The sequence below is a fragment of the Pelobates fuscus genome, chromosome 5, assembly GCF_036172605.1.
Source record: "Pelobates fuscus isolate aPelFus1 chromosome 5, aPelFus1.pri, whole genome shotgun sequence".
NCBI classification, from domain to species: domain Eukaryota; kingdom Metazoa; phylum Chordata; class Amphibia; order Anura; family Pelobatidae; genus Pelobates; species Pelobates fuscus.
The window spans coordinates 300,308,917-300,328,165 of record NC_086321.1 but is presented as its reverse complement, the minus strand read 5'-3'; the positions used below and the strand labels follow the sequence as shown (position 1 = coordinate 300,328,165).

At 42.9% G+C, this 19,249-nt stretch overlaps 1 protein-coding gene across 2 annotated transcripts in view; it reads right to left on the bottom strand.

Annotated features, from left to right (window-relative positions):
- Nucleotides 1-218: 218 nt before the first annotated feature.
- The window catches only part of LOC134611534 (peroxisomal membrane protein 11C-like), a 179,855-nt gene continuing 160,824 nt past the window's right edge, over nucleotides 219-19,249 (bottom strand). For both annotated transcript variants that reach the window (XM_063455489.1, XM_063455490.1), the window contains one exon: nucleotides 219-1,287. In XM_063455489.1, coding sequence (XP_063311559.1) covers nucleotides 1,062-1,287 — 226 coding nt within the window. In that variant the 3' untranslated portion in view covers nucleotides 219-1,061. The remainder of the gene's footprint in view (nucleotides 1,288-19,249) is intronic.

The window sequence follows — 19,249 nt, the reverse complement described above, 5'->3', positions numbered from 1 at the left end:
ACCATAAAACTTTGCAGAAACAAATTAGGATAAAATACAGTTTTATTGCACTAAATTCTCAAAGTGCCATTTTGAAGCAATCAAAAGTATCTTCTAGGGTTTGAATGAACCATTTGTTGCAAAACATATATTGATTATGGTTAAGTAATAGGTTTTGAAAGAATGGAGCCCTGAGATCAAACGGATGTACTCACTCATGCAACAGAAGTACTAAGTGGTTGCACAATAGAAAGCAAGTTTATTACAGGAATGTAAAATAGGGATACATGATTTTAAGGTTTAAATGTGCCTTAAAACAAAGATATTGTAGAAGACTGGACCTCGTTAATTAAAAATATGGAAAGTAATGTACGCACCATTTTAAACTCAGATGAACAGTAGCTTTGATTAATAAGCTATATAATCTAAACCAGGGGAAGGCAACTTTCGACAATCCAGATGTTGTGGACTACATCTCACCTGATGTTTTTCCTTAATATGGCATTAATCATATTATGGGAGATTTAGATCACAACATCTAGAATGCCTAAGGTTGTCTACCCCTGATCCAAAGAATCTACAGAATCATGGATGGATATGAGAAATCGTTTTGGATATAGTGCAAGCCTGCTGTCCAAATTACAAGGGTCTGTTATTAGTTATATACAGTTCATACAAAATATAGGTAAAAAAAAAAACTAAAAATAATCCAGTACTTTACTTCCAACATAATTGTTACGAGATTGCAAACATTTATCTTATACGTTTCTCTGATCCACATAGAAATCAGCTTGGAACTCTCAAGTCATCAGGAAGAGAGAGAGAAAAAATTACAAAGCAAGGAAATAAAATCTGTTAATCTAGCTCTTCGATCATATAGATTTGTCTTTGAATCTAAAATTAAAATAGAAGATGTAGATTCAAACATTACTGGCAGTATAACTTTTTGATTGGTTGATTTAGTGTGGCTATTCTAAAACATATTCCGCGGTCAAGGTACCATATTAGCTCGCTTTCCTTTCAAGTATTTAGGCATTTAATGCTCAGTGTGTCAAAGCAAGACTGTACTTTGTCCTTAAACCTCACACACCTCCTGAGCTGCCTCCCACAGCAGTCTGGTATATGCCAATCAGTGATGATACCGTCCCCAATAGACCTACCAACCAGGTAGGAGAGCAGCCTCCCCAGAGAAACCCAGGAGGCATCCAGTGAATGGCATTAACTAGGTCCGAGGTGCAGCTGATAATGCTCAGAACTTCAGACCTTATTTGGGATTTTATTTCTCCTCTGGTTTTTGGAAGATTCTTCCTACAGAAAGAAAATTAAACAATTTTGTAGCAGTACTGCAAATCACTCCAATAGCCAACAATTATTCAATATGATTCCATATATGATAACTTCTTAATGTCTTTAAAAATACATTTGTACTTTTTACTAATAAAGGATCAAAGTATATTTTATATCTACATTTTGTAGCTGTAAAGATTCAGCACTTTTAATGAGATACTCTAATCACGCTAAACCATTACACTTCCATGTAACGGTTATTTTGCAATGAGTATTTGGGATAGTTTTTCCAATTTTCTAAGAATAGTGTGAATTTGTTTTCTAGGTGAGAGACCCTAGAAAAAGGAGAAAAAGAAGTACACAATGTACATATTTTAAAATGACATTCTGTGTATGCAATGCAAGCAATTATTTAGAGATATGAAAACTAATGAAGATGTTAACTTCACAGTATGAAGAGTAGCCAGACCCTCAGGAATTACCTCCAACTAAAATACAATACGGGGTAATGAACTTTATTGAAGAAAAAGCACATAGGACAAAACCAGTGTTCGTGCCACTAAACTGTGATCTAACACAAGTGTAAATAAAGTGGTGATAAAAAGACTACTAGATCTGTTCCAATGGGTACTCAAAGCTACATTTGTAAAAGTGGGGAGGTATAAGAATTGATTAGGTATAAGGGCAGTGAGCTATTAACTGTAGTGTCCTGCAGGTAAACAGTAGTATATACTGGGTTAACCTCATATTAAACTATAGGCACCACAGCTAAAAATGTAGCAGTGGGATGTAGATAGTCCAAACAACATTAGCAAGTTGTTTTCTGTAGAGTCCACTGGATAGACTGTAATTAATACAGGATTAAACAAATGATATAAAAGATAGTTAAATAGGGAGAAATCATATCGATATTAACCATCAGTCCCACATCCAACACAACGAATAATCCAAAATTGCAAATAATCAATCTATTTTCTCGATACTTAGACTCTAATCACTACAAAGTCTTAGAAAAAGGCCTCTCATTTGTACCCATGCCACCATTCGACAAATTCATGTGGATCAAGGACCTGCACCTTTTTGTGCCATAAACGTGCCCTACACAAGTTTCATACATTATGCACAGAAAGGAAAGCACGGGACTTGGGTCTCACTCTTAGAGACTACCAGAGTATGAACACCCTTCTGTCCCTTCTAGATGAGAACGACAGCCAAATACCTCTAAGTCGTGCTAAACTCAAGACAAAGAATCGCTTCACCCCCAATCTAGCTAGCTGTAGGAATGTTGAGCTTTTTCTGGAAGCAGCTAAGCATGAAATCAAGACGATAAATTTGAAATCTCTAGATTTTCACCCTAATGATAATCTCTCCAGAAACGAGTAAGCAGCATTAAGATGATGCTGATCTAATTATCAAGCCGGCTGGTAAGGGGGGGCAATATAGTGCTGAGAATTATACCAACATGGTCCAAAAAGTACTAGGCGATACTGATACCTTCAAGGTTCTGAAAACAGACAATACAAATGAGTTCTTACAGAGGTATAAAGATATTCTGGACTATGGCAGCAGTGAAGCGTTGCTATCAGGGGACGTATATAAGTCCGTCCTGAATCGTCACCCCAGGATAGCAACCTCTTACTGCTTGACAAAAGTCCACAAGAATCTGGAGGATCCACCAGGTCGCCCCATTGTTTTGGGGGTGGACAACCTCACCCAAAATGGTAGTCTATCTACACAAAATATTGAGGCCATTTGTAGAACAGCTCCCCTCTTACACCAGGGACACTAATGCCTCGTTTCCACTGAGCGGATCGGTTCGGTTCGGTACGGTACGGTTCGCTATTTTGGGTGTTTCCATTATGAAAGTGGTCCATATAAGCGAACCGTACCGATCCATTCAGGGTCCTGCTTCAGATGTAGGGCCATAGAAAATGGAACGGTTCGGTTAGGGCGGAGCTACTATACAATCCATTGATTGGTGGACAGGAAGAGCATTTTTTCTAAACCCTGCATGGCCCTGAAGGTCTGACTTGCAGTGGAAACGCTCACCAGAATGGGCTGGTCCATTCTAAACCTTCCAAACTGTACCGACCCGAACCGATCCGCTCAGTGGAAACGAGGCATAAGCAAGCACTTAATCTTCTTGCTGACCTAAAAATCCCCAAAACAGCCAATCTATGCAGTTTGGATGTAGAATCCTTATATTCATCCATTCCCCATGATAGAAGCAGGGAACATGTAAGGTTCTTTTTAGACCAAAGGGGTCCAGAAGTTTTTCAGTAGCTGGCCAATCAGAGCGTTCCCGTGGGTTACCACACATGGTCTGCGGCCACGGGCGCTCTCGGGAAGCCTGGAGGGGCCTCGCACCGGGCGGCATAATAAACAAGCCGCCGGGCCCCCTCATGGTTTTGGGTCCTTGGTCTGCCCTAAGGTGGTTTAGGCGGCCGCAAGGCCTTAAGCCTAAACCGCTTAATTAGAAAGCCGCGTGTGGCCTTTTAAAAAACAATTTAGGGCAGCGTAGGGGGCAATTTCCTCCCTGACCCCCGTACCAGCCCCTAAAGGTATGAGATTTTGTGGCTTGGAGCTAGTCAAGCGTGAACAGAGACATGGCGACTTTGATAGGGTTCTAAGACAAAGGGAATGTAGATGGATCTAAAAGCTTAAAACGCTTCAACCTCTGGGACTCAATTTAGAATTTTCCTTCACCCCCTTTATTTAAGATCTCCTCCTCCCTGCCTTAGTAACTAATTGTATATATCCTGTTTTAATGGATGTTATCTTGGATTCTGCTCTCTTTTTTCAATTCCATGGTAATTTTCCCAATTGTTTTTGCAGGCATCCACACACAGTGTCTACGCTCCCTAGTGTCTTATATGAACTTGTTCTATCGGATTCATAATTAAAAATATATTCCTAAAATTCCTGACACCTATAGTTGCAATATCTACCATCTATACAACATTAGGATGATTCATGCATCCTTATTGCATACCTTCTGCTGCGATTAGTTCAGTGAATCTAGATATATGGTATATCTATTTCTAAACATTTTTGAAATTTTTGACTTTTTGAAATTATTTACCTAGACTACATACATACATACATTGGATAGCACAACCTTTAAGCAATTTACTTGGGGTATTTACTCTGTTGGGCTATTAAGACAACATATAAATGCTGTCTTTTGCACTTTAATATGTGTCCCACGATCTAGATGGATCATACAACTAATCTATGTCATGGGCGCATGCGCATTCAGACGAATTACATACTTCCACGCATGCGCACCAAGAAGTACCTGCCCACTGGCGCAACTCCTCCCAACTCATTACTTGCACTTACGCGATTTGCTTATTCCCGCTATAGGCGGGATTTACATACATTTAAAAAGCAGACCATTCATGGATGCCCTTTCAGCTCTTGATAAATGGGATTTTTTTTTCTTGCCGAAACACGAGTCGGGCTGCCGATGCACATATTCTGTTTTAAACCTCACTACAATATGACCGCGATACCCAATAGACTCTGAATATTTCTTAGTTAGAGGGGCTGCCTCAAAGCAGCGAGGGGGAGATTTAGCTAGCACAAGCATATAGTTTTTTATTTCCTGACCTCATTCATACTCTACTCTCCGTCTGGTTCTGTCATTATTGCCTATACCTGATAGACTCGGAACACTCTTAGTCGGGGGGGCTGCCTTGAAGCAGCAGGAGGGTGGTTGAGCTAGTATAGACAATGAATTGTTTACTTCTAAGTTGTATATATGCTCTACCCTCCTGCAGGTTTTCCCTGCTGCTGCCTATATGATTTAAGTACCCACTATTTGTAGGGGGGCCTTCTTGTATTAGAAGGAGGAGAGTCTAGACAGCCTCAGGCTATACTTTGGGTATTGCTTGTGTTACCTTTTTCATGCACTTTATCCCCTTCCCCTAATACTACCTAATCATCTAGACTGTATGAGCTACTTATATGTGGATTAAATACATTTTTATCATTCCTAACTAAGTAAGCTTGTCTTGACTACCTCGATCTCAGGTCAAACGGTTAATCTGTCCACATTTTGGATTTGACTCCCTATTTAACTATCTTCTCTCTCATTTGTTTAATCCTGTATTATTACAGTCTATCCAGTGGACACTACAGAAAACAGCTTGCTAATGTAACAAAGCGTTTGAACTATCTACATCCCACCACTACATTTGTAGCTGTGATGCCTATAGTTTAATACGATGTTAACCCTGCATATACTACTGGAGAGCAAAAAAACAAGTCGCAAGAGAGTGTTGAGGACGGACAACAGCTCAATTAGCCTGCCCTTCGGTGGGTCCCCGCTCAGTTCTCAAGCTGGTTTTAGCTCATTTTGTGCCATTACAAAGAGAACCAGACCATGCATCTCAGACTGATTCCACCCAACAGGGCAGAACAGATCCAGCAACCCCAGACGAGAGATACAGCAACCCCAGACAATCGTTTCAGCCTTATTAGGCATCATCAGTGAGGCATAGCTGATATCTCTCTAGGCACCATGAGCAAGGGGTCCATGTCTGGATTACCCTTTAAGTTTAAGGAGAGCAATAAAACAAGTCGCAAGTCATCCTCTCACGGCCATTGGAGGTAACTAAAAAACCTACATTTGTTTAAAAATACATAGGGATTAAGGAGAGAGCGCAGGTAACTTGTTTTTCTTTGGTTTTTACACACACAACACACAGGTACAAACAGACACACAGATACATACACATGCTGATAATTTTTATGCCACCCTTCTGTTTCTTACCTTTTGGGTCTCCTGTGTCTCCTCCCTACCACACGGGTGTTAGCTGGGAGAAAGTGACCGGCGCTCACTTCTTCCCAGCACTGCCATGATCATAAAAGGGGCCCATTCACGCAATTAGAGAACCACAGCACTGACCAGGTCCCTTAAAACATATGCGCATTGGGTGGCCTTAAGTCAGGGCTCAACAAATTCCTGGTGCCAGATCACCATAACGACCAGGAATTTAGTCCTGGCACCTAGGATTTGTGAGCCTGTTCCCTCTGAGGCAGGTGGGCAGACGGCTGCGCGTTCTTTAGGTTGACTGTGAGGGAGCTGTGATCTCCCTAATCTGCTCCCTGGCGCGTCCTTAGTGATGCCAGGATATAACGTCACTCTGGCTCGGCATCACTAAGTGGCGCGCGAGGGAGCAGAGCAGATGGATCACAACTCCCTTTAGAACGCGCAGCTAACCGACCACTTCCACTGTCCCCCAACCAACCGCCCACTGGACTCCAGAGAAAACTGATTTACTCCAGCTCTCCCAAAGGTAGGGAGGCTGGGTGGAATAAAATTGCTTTATAACAGATAATAATGTGTGTGTTTATGCGTGTCGGTCAGTGTAAGTGTGTCTGTGTATGTGTGTTTGAATATGTCTTGGTGTGTGTGTGCGCGCACATCTGTCTCAGTGTTTGTGTGTGTTTAGTTGACCAGCCTATGCCATACATAAGATAGTGTAAGCTCCTTGTGTATATACCTGTGTAACGGAGTATGTTTACATAGTTTAATATTCAGTAAACTGATATCGAGTTGTATGTGTTTATATTGTATCCATCCCCTCATGCACAGCTATCTCGGCAGTTAGAGGTGGGAATACAGTTGGTTGAGGTGTGCCGAAACCAACGTACGAGTAGGCCTGTAAAACAGGGCAAAAAGAGGATTCAAAGAAAACACACTTTATTGCAAGTTAATATGGCTTGTGTACTGAAAGCTAGTAAGGAGCTTTTACTCTGATTGAGGTATATATGTAACTAAACTGAGGATTACCTGTGGCCCCATCACCTAGTGATGTGGACTGGGGTGTAAGAGCTTGGAACCGCTGATGCAGCGCTTCTGCGAAAAAGAGAGACCAGCGAAGGAAGCCATGATGTAGCTTACCTTAATGGAATGTTTAGACATGAAGTAATGGATTAGTACTGATAGTGTGTGGCTGACCTTGGATACGTAAAACGGAGTGACAGCATAGGAGGTATAAATAAGATGCTTGATATGTAGGTTTAGAGAAAAAGGCAAAAAAGTACAATTGTTTAAAAAAAGTCTTGAATCAAGCAAACTCTACTTGTGACATGGAACAATATACAAAGCCCTGGCATGAGTAGTCGTGAAACTGCGTGAAGCGTGCATATCTGTATGAGGTGTAACTGTGTGCTTAGTCCAAGATTATCTCATGAAAAGGTTGTATCCTGGATGGTATGTAGTAGGTCGTAGGGAGACCTTAAACTGAGCGTGAAAGAGCTTCAGCGGCTGTGTTGTGGACACCAGGAATGTAAAAGCAGACTAAAAAGAGCTGAGAGGTTGCTGCCAGCCAAGTCAGCCTGTGAAAATAGTCACAAAATGGTTAGCGAGGATGGCCGCCCGAACGTAGGCCAGGTGTCATAGTGAAGGGGGAATAGATAGTAGATTAAAGGCGTTGGATAAGTCCATCTTGCTCAACCAAGCCTTACTACTTGCTAAGAGATAGCTTGTATGGCATGATCGATTTGCGTAGTGCAGTGAGAACTCCATAGCGGGAATGAGGGAGTTTGATGCTGGGAATGGATGTAGAGTGCGGTGCGGAAGAGGTCTATGATCAGACGTATTATAGGGTATAGTGAATTTCTACATCAATGGGAATGGTACGCCAAGATGAGAAGTGTGAAGACTGTAAGGAGGTGATCGTGAACCCAGCGAATGACTGCTGTGGACAGAAGGTGGTCCACCGTAAGAGGGTCTATGGGTGCAGCTAATAGGTTAGGGCATACGAGTGTACCTGTGGGAATGGCGATAAGGCCCGTGTGAACCCCTGTGAGAAACCAGGCGTAACGGACCGTTTCAGCAGACAAGGGGTTAAAATCCGTTTAGGCGATATTCCCCTTTCAGATATAAAGGCAGCTACTGTAGAACACCAAACTCCTGAATTGAATACAAGTGAATGCACCAAACTCCCGAACTGCATACAAGGGAATAAGGTAGCACTCCAAACTCCCGAACCGAAACCTCACGAATAGCTGCTAGCAGACGAACAGGAAAAGCTCCCAAGCGGCTTACACTCCTGGCAATCAGTCTCTATCAGCATACAGTGAATCCCCCCAAGAACGAGACAAAGCTCCGTGTTGAGGGTCAAGCAGTGGTCTGTTTATTCAGGGCTACCCGCCCAGTATTTATGCAGGTCTCCCACCTGGTGGACACTCCCCTAGGCCTAGAGGACCAACAGAGTACAACATCCCCACAATGCATCCTAATTTCCCTCCCTCTATCCTGGAGATAATTGAGAAGTAATTCAATTATCTCCCAGGACAGAGGCAAACTCCATTATACACGTGGGGACCCAAATACAGTAAAATACATTAAAACATATAATATTACATTTTATACATAAAACACAGACATGTCACATATCCCCAGATAGCTGGGATCTGAGCGCACAAAACTACCGAATAGCGCTCAGATCCTATTCACACAGTTCAATTGCCATGGAGCCAGAGTCTTTAATTACACAAATTGGCTCCATGGCATAGCTATCTGGGTTAACACATTCACATATACAAACTACCGAATTAACCGGTAGGAACCAGGTGGCTGGAGGCTCAGCGGTGCCTGCACGTAAAAGTGTCCGCTTTTAGGGCACTGATTCCGGGCTGAGCACCGCTGGCCGTCCGGGGAGCTCCATAACACCGCCACCTAGCGGCCGCTAAGTGTAATCGCGGCCACCCAGTAACAGTCAATTAAGCTGCGGTTAACCGCAGCTACTGGGTGGTCAATTGACTGCACACGCTCGTTAAGCCGCGGTTAACCGCGGCTTCAGGGAGGTAGATTGAAGGCACACCCTAGCTTCTGGGTGGCCAATTAACAGCGCCTGCCGGCTCCCCACAGCTCTGGGGAGGCTAACAGAAGGCGGTTCGTGCGGTAGACAGAATCTACCGAACGGCTGTGCAGAAAGGCATGAATAAACCTTTCTGCACAGTAAAATTAACCGTTTAACTGCCGGTCCATAATCCAAAGGCAGCAGGCGGGCAACTAGGCTTCTCCAATGCAATGTGGCGAGATTGCTCTCGTCACACCCGGCACCAGAATCTACCCGATGCCTAGATGGGTGTAAATGCAGAAAGTAAATTAGGATAACAATATTAACCTTAGTTGGGCGTATCTTAGGTGACAGATGGGCTGCGTATGTGGACTAGGTGTAGGTTCTGGAGCAGGTGTGCAAAACCCTGCATGTAGTGAAATAGCATACCCCAGGATTAAAGTCATAGTGCACCCGAGCCTTCCCCAGAAATGAAATGGTCAGCCCAGCTTGTCCCTCTGGCCGCCTCCCTGACTAGTGCGTGGGTTGAAGGGGTGGTGAGAAGTGGAAGTAGCTGTCTCTATGCGAGAGGCAATGATAAACAGAGGAATGGAAAGCTTGGTTAAGTCGTGGGTGTCACTCTTTGGAGTACTGAAATGTCGCCAAGAATATAACCTTTAGTAGTGATGTTAGTTTAATGTCTTCTCCATCGAGAATAACTTTCTCCATGTAAATTGGAACAGGGTGGGCCGGTGAGACGTATGGAGTAGTGATAGTGGGTGGTGGGGGATGGGGAGGGAAATGAGGGGTAAGCCAGACTGTATGACCGAGATGGCCAGGTGAGCGCCTGCCGGGCTTAACTAGACACCTGGTGTGGCTATGGCCGATTCCATTTATCAGCCTGTAATCATTTGGAGGCTGGCCAGGATAGCGACTCGGGTCTCCTGATTGGAATCTGAGGAGTAAGCTGACGGCCCTTGTGAGCTAGAGCCGGGCCTGGGAACATTGGGCTGAGCCGTTGTGAACCAGTGTAGTTCTGCCTTACTGGCAGTGGCTGGGGAGGGGATACCCCTGTGTCAGAGCTCTGCTGATATTTTTGGGAATGTACCAGAATCCCAGGTAACTGAGGGTAGAAACGGTGAGGGATTCCTATGGAGACCCTGGCCAGACTGTTGTACTGGGTATTTCGTCCAACAGGAGACCGATTATTGGGATGGATACTTGTGACATTCTTAAAAAGAAATAATGATTTGGATAAGTAATGTGTCTTAGAGGTATGGATGAGACCTTCGGAGAACTGGCCTGCTAGCTAGTGCCGAAGCGAAGAATTTAACTAGTACCAAGTGACAGGTGAGGCCCTGCTAGTGCCAAGTGGCGGAGAGAGGCTCTACCTATGATTTGGGCCTAAGGGATTTTGTAGCCACTTGAACGAGGTTGCAGGATGTCGGCGTCTCGGTGACCGTAAGAGATTAAAAACATGTGGCGTGACATGGGAAGCCCTAACTGTAGCCCTAAAGAAGGACGAGCGAGGTGGCTAACTATGATTTGGTCATGGGGCTGAACCTCCGTGTTGAGGTGGGGTGTAAACCTCGCGGGACGGTAGTATTACTTAGGATAGCTAAGGCCAGCGCCTAACCCTCAATGCCAGTTCTCTAGCCTAATGGGGCTTGTCGCTTAGAATGGTGTGATGTAACGTATGTAGATACTTAACCTTGAGTGTTTGTCCTCTTTATTTGGGCAACGCACTGGAAGATTACAATATATTCTTGCGTCTGCACGGAACGGGCCCGGTCCGGTCCGGGAAACCTTACGGGGAAAAAGAGGACTAGTGGGCCTGAGAAGATTACCCTGTGAAAAATAGATGTCCCACAATTATGTGACCATGGACGGAATTTTTTTTTTTTTTAAAAACACATATTTCACCCAGTGGTGACTTTAAGGGCCATATAATAAACTTAACATTATATAGGAAAACAATTTATGTGAGTGCTTGGTATAAGTAAAGAGACATAACTAGATATTTAATAGTAGATTAGTAAATCTAAAACACTGTAGCCCCTTTCGTTCAGTTAACCGAATGAACAGGAGTACTATAAATAGAAAGAACTCCCGCATTCGGTAAATGGAACACACGAAAGGATTTAAACGAAAGCCAATTGAATAATCAGCTACAGGCTGTAACGTGTAAATAAACAAAAGGTTATATGAAAAAGCCGTTTGAACGTGTTCGGCTGAACGAACGTACGAAAGAACAGATGAACGTAGGGTAAGTGTGCACGTACGGTGCATAGAATTATACGAAAGTAAATGAAAGCGTGTGTATTCCGCGTTCGGCTGTTAGTCGCATGAACGCGGAAGTACACGAACAGCATAACAGCACGAATTGGTAAGTAATGAAGGGAGTCTATTCCCACGTTTTTAGGCCCGAACGTGGTTAATAGCCGGACGCAATTTCCCACGTTATGCTTACGTGGAAGTGCCGGTCTCGTGACCGGAAGCCGGGTAGCGAGTAGGGAAGTCGGGTAGAAGACGGTGGATGTGCACGGTAGACGGAGGTAGGAGCTGCTAGCGACGGACTGTTTACTGGAGACTGACTTTGTCGGGAACAATGGACCGGAAGTGCTGGTTGCTATGGTGAAGACAAACAGCTTGCACAACAAAGGTAAGTAGGGGGCGTAGGGTTTAAATAGGATCATAACTCCTCCCACAAATTTAGGCCGAATGGCCTTCCAACATATACACACACACATATATATATATATATATATATATATATATATTTGTGTACGGGATTATGAAAAGGGGCGTACATTCCAAGTAGGTTTGGTTTTAACAAATAATAGTCGGTTGAGGTGTGCCGAAACCGACGAGAGGCTAGGCCTCTAAAAAAGAGGGCCTGCCTGGTTATAATGATATGTGAAGAGGGTGTGGTGGGAGGGGAACTTCCGGAATCGACGAAGACAGGTGAGTAGGGGTTTGCTGGGTTTATATATGCCTAAATCCCTCCCACAACTTCAGGCATACGCCTTCTATTTGTGTGCGGGATTATGAAAAGGGGCGTACATTCCAAGTAGTTTTAGTTTTAACAAATAATAGTCGGTTGAGGTGTGCCGAAACCGACGAGAGGCTAGGCCTGTAAAAAAGAGGCCAAAAAGTAAGTAACGTTTATATATTTATTAACATCACAACAATAAACATTATTTAGACATACTGTGAAAAGCGAGTCTGATCTCTTTCTCTGGGTTTGGAATGTACCGGTTATACACTGCAGATTTCCAGCGTCCCATTTTCTTTATTATATGTGATGGGACATGATTACTTGAAGCCGTGGTGGCTGCTCCGATTCGAAACGAGTGTCCTGAGAAGGAGTTTGGGTTGAGGCCAAGTCTAAGTAACAATGAACGTATGTATAGCATGAAATGTTTTGTCGTGAGTGGTTTTCCTTGTAGGGACAAAAGCGGCAGTTCTGGATTCCTAATCTGCTGACTTAACAGGTTATCCAGCACCTGGACTGGGCAACATTTAGACCCTGTAGGGAAATACTTAACCTCCACGGGGGGGCCTGTTTGATTTGTTTTTGTACGGGGAATAACTAATATATAATGATCATTTATTTTGGACAAATTTTTCTGTTTAAGGCAAGTGTCTGTGTCTGTTATTTTTTCTACTGAAAACTCTTTGGGCCGTAGGAATCCGAAAAAAGCCAAATAAGCTGCGGATTTAATTATCAGATTAGTAGGGCAATCAAAAGCACCTTTCTCTAAGAGCTCAGAGAATGAAAATCGTCGAGGTAGTGGATTACTACTGGGCATCTGGACTCGTTGAGTAACAGCCAATTCAGGGTCTCTGCAAACAAGTCGAAAAGTTTCGGGCTACTTTTTGAGCCAAAGGTCAGCCTGGTAGCAAAATAATATTCCCCTTGCCATTTGACCCCGTGTAGGTGCCAGAGCGACTGCTTAATAGGTAGCAGCTTAAAAGCATTCGAGATATCCGTTTTGCTCAACCAGGCTGCCTTACCGAGGTTGACAATGGCTTGAATGGCATCGTCTATCTTGGCGTACTGCAGTGAGAAGTCTTCGGATGGAATAAGGGAATTTAAACTTGGGGAGGTGGAAGAGTGCGGTGCAGAGAAGTCAATTATTAACCTCTTTTTGTCGTTGAATTTACCCGTGGCTATACCTAAAGGACTTGTTCTCCAGGACGTGAAAGGTGGTGTGGTGAAGGGACCTATCATGAAACCATTTTCCACCTCTTTGTCGAGGAGATGTTTTAGACTGGCTGGGTCGGATATTGCCGACTGCAGGTTGGGGCATTCTAGTGTGCCTGAAGGGAGTGCCACAAAACCTGTGTGAAAGCCTTTGGTGAAACCGGAGATGAGAAAGTCCGCTAATTGAGAAGAAGGATGTGCAGTCAGGTAGCGTTGCAAATTTGGTACATTTATTGGAGTAATTGCCTTTTTCGGAAACAGTTTGTTCGGGCACATCATTTTTGCGTGTGCCCTGAAACAGACAGAACAAACGTGGAGCAATCTACATGCGCTATAACTACATCCCCCTTCATTAAAGTTATTACAAACCAGCGTTTTCCCGAGAAACACTATGGGTCTGCCTAATTTGTCCTTCATTTCCCTTTGACTAGAATAGTCTGGGTTAGTGAAACTAGTAGATGGACTAACTGCGGTACTAGGACAAAAGTTCGAAGTATGAGAAGCTGAAGCGCATATTGCACATGCTGGTGTCCTAAGCCCGGCGAAATGCCTACAAAATAATTCAGTGTCCAACTGACTCCAATCAGTGGGAGTGTTGAACTGTGCCAGTGATGCGGCTGATCTGGCTGAGAAAGACTTATGGTAGTCGTAGAACGCATAACCACCGTACTTGTAGGCAAGGTCCACCAGCTTGTGCAAATATAAGTCCAGCTCTTCCCTACGGTGCGGGAAAGCGGAGCAAATTACGTCTCGATATAATCCAAAGGCTAATACGAACTCGGGAATATTACGTTTTTTATTAAGCCTAGGGTCCCTGGCTTTCATCACTAATGATATATCTTCAAAGGTGTAAGCCCTGTTCTCGATAACATCCTGTGATGCGATGAGGAGGGAAGCTAAGTTAACATCCTTCCCTTCTATTATGTCCCGTCTAAGGTTTTGTGGGATTAAATGAACAGGATTAATGATATTAGACTTTTTTACAGGAGTATTAGTGGAGTTACCTCCTAAGTCGGACTCTGGTTGTACCAGAGGAACCTGAACTTCCGTAACGCCGGACCGACCAGAGGCTTCCAGGGTATCTAGCCTGGAACTAATGCCGGCTACAGAGGAGACCAAAGAGGACATCATGCTCCGCAGTTCAGCTAAACTATTCTGTATAGAACCGTCAGAACTAGGGCCTGGTGAATCCTCCGCAATTTGGGCGTTAAGCAAATGGAAGAGTTCAGCTTTCCTGGCTGTAGCCGGGAAGGGAATATTCCTCTTATTCAGCTCGGCCGTAATCTTTGGAATAGTCCAGGATCTGTAGCTGGATGAGGCACTAGGTTGTCTTGGCTGGGAGCTAGATCTGGACGGAGTGCTTGCGACTGATTGTTCATCGTCTGGAACCGAGGCTGTTGACATGCTACGGCATGAGAGGAAACTTAGAGTTAATTTTTTTTTTTTTTTTATGCGTGTGTGTGTGTGCTGGTTGACTAGCTAGTGCCACCGTGGCGAAGCAATTAAACTAGGTTGGTGACTGGTGAGGCCCTGCTAAGTGCCAAGTGGCTTGAGAGGCTCTATCTATGAGTTGGCGCGAGGGGATTTGAGGCCACTGAGCGTTGTGGCGGGGTGTTGGCCTCTCGGTGAGAAGTAATCATAAGACAGACTGGGGGTGACTGGTGAGGCCCTCTCTATACAAAATGCGAGGCGGCTAACTATGATTTGGCCCGAGGGACGTAGTACCTCCGAGATGAGGATGGGAGTTGGCCTCGCGGGACCACTAACCTAGGCGAAGAAGCCAGGGGAAGATTACCGCTATTGGGCTCCTAAAACCCTAGCAACCAGCAACGACTAACTGGACGGGAGAATAGCGGCGACTGAACGTGCTCGTATTGTAATATTATTAGACTTACCTGAACGATGAATTAGTGACAGGATTAACTTAAGATGACCTAGAGAGTACTTTACACTGTCGGCTTGTACTGCTGACGTCCCGAATTGCAGAAAAAACGGACACAGGTGATGTTAGATAAAATAGAAAAGAAACAAGCCAATTTTAGTTTATGAAAATTTTTTACCGACTCCTATTAGTAATGAGCAAGGTAGGAAGGAATAACGTAGTGTAGGAAGGGAAATATTACTAACCAAACCGTAACTTGTAATACAGCTTTAATTGAAGAACGTATCCTGGAAGAATTACCCCTGTAATTTTTTAAAACAAAGCATACAGAGGAGACCCATGAATTTAGCAATCAATAAAAAAAAAAAAATTAATTTAGCAAGTAAATGAAAATATACACATACTAGGTTTAACCCATTTGTATATACCATAACAACTGCTAGTGGAATTCAAGATAAGGTAATGTGTAGAATTTTATGTTAACCCAAACTATTGCCAATCTGTCACCATAACTCGCTACACCAGACTATAATACCTTCCTGTTATGCAGAAACGTTCATGTACTTGAATTGGTTGTAAATTAGAAATGTCATATGTGTTTAAAAGCATGCCACTCTAAGGAAAAATAACTAGTTTAGTAATACCAACACAGACCGAAAATTACGAGAATTCGAGCTAAGAATAGCGTTATGGAGGATAAGTGATTGTACTGTAGTCGTCAGATGCGTTGTTTGAACTGCGTTTTTGAAACGTGAGTAAGTGAAATTATGAGCTGTTTAAGTTAGCCGAATGCGAATGCCTAAATGACACGAATTAATTATCTAACGAAGTGGAACTTACGGTTGTCGGGCGACTTTACTGATGCCAGCGTTCTCGTGGAAACTGTGCTGACCGGCGGGCTGTGCGGACGTCGCGGACGAATGACGTCAGAGGGTCTGTGAAGCGGAATGAAGGCGAACTTCCGGAATCGACGAAGACAGGTGAGTAGGGGTTTGCTGGGTTTATATATGCCTAAATCCCTCCCACAACTTCAGGCATACGCCTTCTATATATATACACACACACACACACACACACACATTATATATATATATATATATATATATATATATACATACACATATATATATATATATATATATATATATATATAATAAAACCCATGTGTTCTTTCCTCTTTTGGAACCTCCATAATGACGCCTTCTTGCTGTAGGGAAGAAATAAACTCCAGAAGAGCTAATCTCTTGTCTCTGTCTCCCGGCCATTTTGTAATTTGAAAACTGCGACGAGGTGGGGCATCTCTGAATTCCAGAAGATATCCTCTTTTGATGATGTCCAGCACCCACTTGTCTTTGGTAGAAGACTCCCATCTCTTTTGGAATAGGAGGAGGCGTGCTCCTAACCCTCCAGGCTGGGAGATCAACCCGTCATAAATCTCTTGTGTTCCTGCTGAATGCAGAGCCTCTGGATCTTCCTCCCCTAACTGAAGACTGTCCCCCTCTCCAAGGCTGGGATCTTCCGTATTCTCTACCTGGTCTGTAGGATTTGAGCATGATATTGCCTTGCTGCAGAGGGATTTGGATAGATTGGGGGACTGGGCACTAAAATGGCAGATGAAATTTAACGTAGAAAAATGCAAAGTTATGCACTTCGGGGTTAAGAATGCACAAGCAATTTACACCCTAAATGGTAGTGAACTATGGATAACCACACACGAGAAGGATTTGGGAATTGTTATAGACAACAAATTAGGTAGCAATATGCAATGTCAATCTGCCGTTGCTAAGGCCATGGGTATAGACAAAAATGGGATACAGCTGAATAACTAGAAAAAAAAGAATACATAGCACATAGTGAGGTACATTAACAATAATTGGATTTAACCCACAAAGATTGCACTCACGAGATGGTGTAGAGTAATGCGCCTTTAAGCCCACAATGGGCTGAAATGGTATTTGCCTTCCACGGATAGGTTGCTCTGTCTTTCACAGGAAATGGAAGAATGCCAGTTGAAATGTAAAAATTGTTTTTTCCTTTATTCAAAAGGCAGTAAATAGCCTTGAAAAATTCAATCAGTAAAATTAAAAAATAACTGCAATCTAACGCGTTTCGTCCAAACAACTTGGACTTCATCAGAGAAAATTCTGCAGTTTAAACAATCACATAAAATACAAAGCATGCATAATCCCACCCCCAACAGAGTCCCTTAAATACAACCAGTCCGTGTGTTGATTGGAGAATTCTCTCCTGGAACCACTTCTCCCATCAGGGTATATTGCCTCCAGATGGCTCTCATTCTGTAATTTCGCGGCAAAAAGACGTAGCCGTTTTTCGTCCGTCTGGTTCATCTAGGTTTGCGTTCCAAATGTCCGTTTCCGGTTGCGTTCCATGCGCATACTTCCGGTTGCAGACGGCGACGTACGTCGTGACGCCAACGTTGCGTTCCAAATGCGGCACATGCGTTCCAAGCATGAAACAGCCGCTCGAGTAGTTAAATAACTGGAAATAATCTCAAAATAATCGCAATCAGTCATCAGACTTTCAAATTAAAAGTAAGGACTTATAAACAACAAAGAGATATATCATCATCCAATAGAGCTGTAGGACTTTCATCTTCTGCCAATTTCTATAGTATAAATATATACATAAACTACAAAAAATATGTATAAAAAATATATAATAGAAAAAATTATATTTTATATATATAATAAAATAAAAAAATATATATAAACACTATATGTATAGAGAAATTGATATAAAAATAAATATAAATATACAATTAAAAATAAATAAATAAATAAATAAAAGATAAATATAAATATGAAGATGAAAAATTAAAAAATGAAAAATTATATTAAATATGAAAAGAATATATAATATAAAATAAAAATGTAATGAACTAGAAATAAACCAAAAATAAATGAATAAAATTAAATAAAAATAAAAATAATAATAATAAAAGAAAAAATAAAAAAATAATAAAAAATAAAATAAAATAAAGATAAAAATAAATATAAATATAAATATAAAAATAAAAAAAAAATAGGGGGGCGTGGCCTGACTGCTCGAGGAGATGGTCGTGTGAGTGATCAGCTCCGCATGAAAATCCCATTAAACAGCGAATAGCAGAGATTTAGAAACCATTTGCCGCTCCAATCCTACCTCTATACAAACTGAGAACACAGCAGATGAGATGGCTCACCGATCGGCGAAAAAAGCAAAACTAAAAACACCTTCCATGCAGATTTCGGCTATGTGCTCGCCGCCACGCCGAATCCAAGATGGCGCTGGAGGGAACCTGTCGCCGGCCTCGAGCTCAGATAGGAGTGATATTACCTCCATCTCTACTAAACATATCCCGGCAACGGACTCCTCCATTGCCAAAATGCTGAAAGAGCTTCAAACAACTCTCCAAGCAGATTTTGCCAAACTGGCAAAAGAAATCAGGGACGACGTCAAAGCCCTAGGTGACCGTACTGATTACCTTGAAAACAAAACGGAAGAGATCATCTCCGCACATAACCATGTTGCAGCGGCCTATGACAACATGGAGGCGAAACTTCAATCAATTCTCACAAAACTGGCTGACCACGAAGACAGGGACAGGAGAAATAATATTCGCATCCGCGGAATCCCTGAGGCTGTCGCAGCTAAAGACTTAAGCACTCATGTTAAATCGCTGTTCCACTTCCTGGCTCCAGATCTTCCCGAAGAAGCTTTGATCCTTGACAGAACACACAGGCTGCCTAAGCCCAAGAACCTCCCTGCAACTACCCCGAGAGACACCATCACCAGGGTTCATTATTACACCACTAAAGAGGCAATAATGCAAGCATCACGGAAACAACCACTTTTACCTGAGACCTTTGGTAAAATCCAGCTCTTCACAGATCTCTCGGCAGCTACGCTGGTAACAAGGAAGACATCCATGCCAATCACCAGAGCTCTACGTGCCGCAGATATACCCTATAAATGGGGGTTCCCAGCTCGGCTAATTGTCAAACGTGATGGCACTGAAAAGCACATCTTGAATCTGGAAGATGGAAGGAGCACCCTGTCGGAATGGGATATCCCCATAGAGGCCGACACACAAGACAC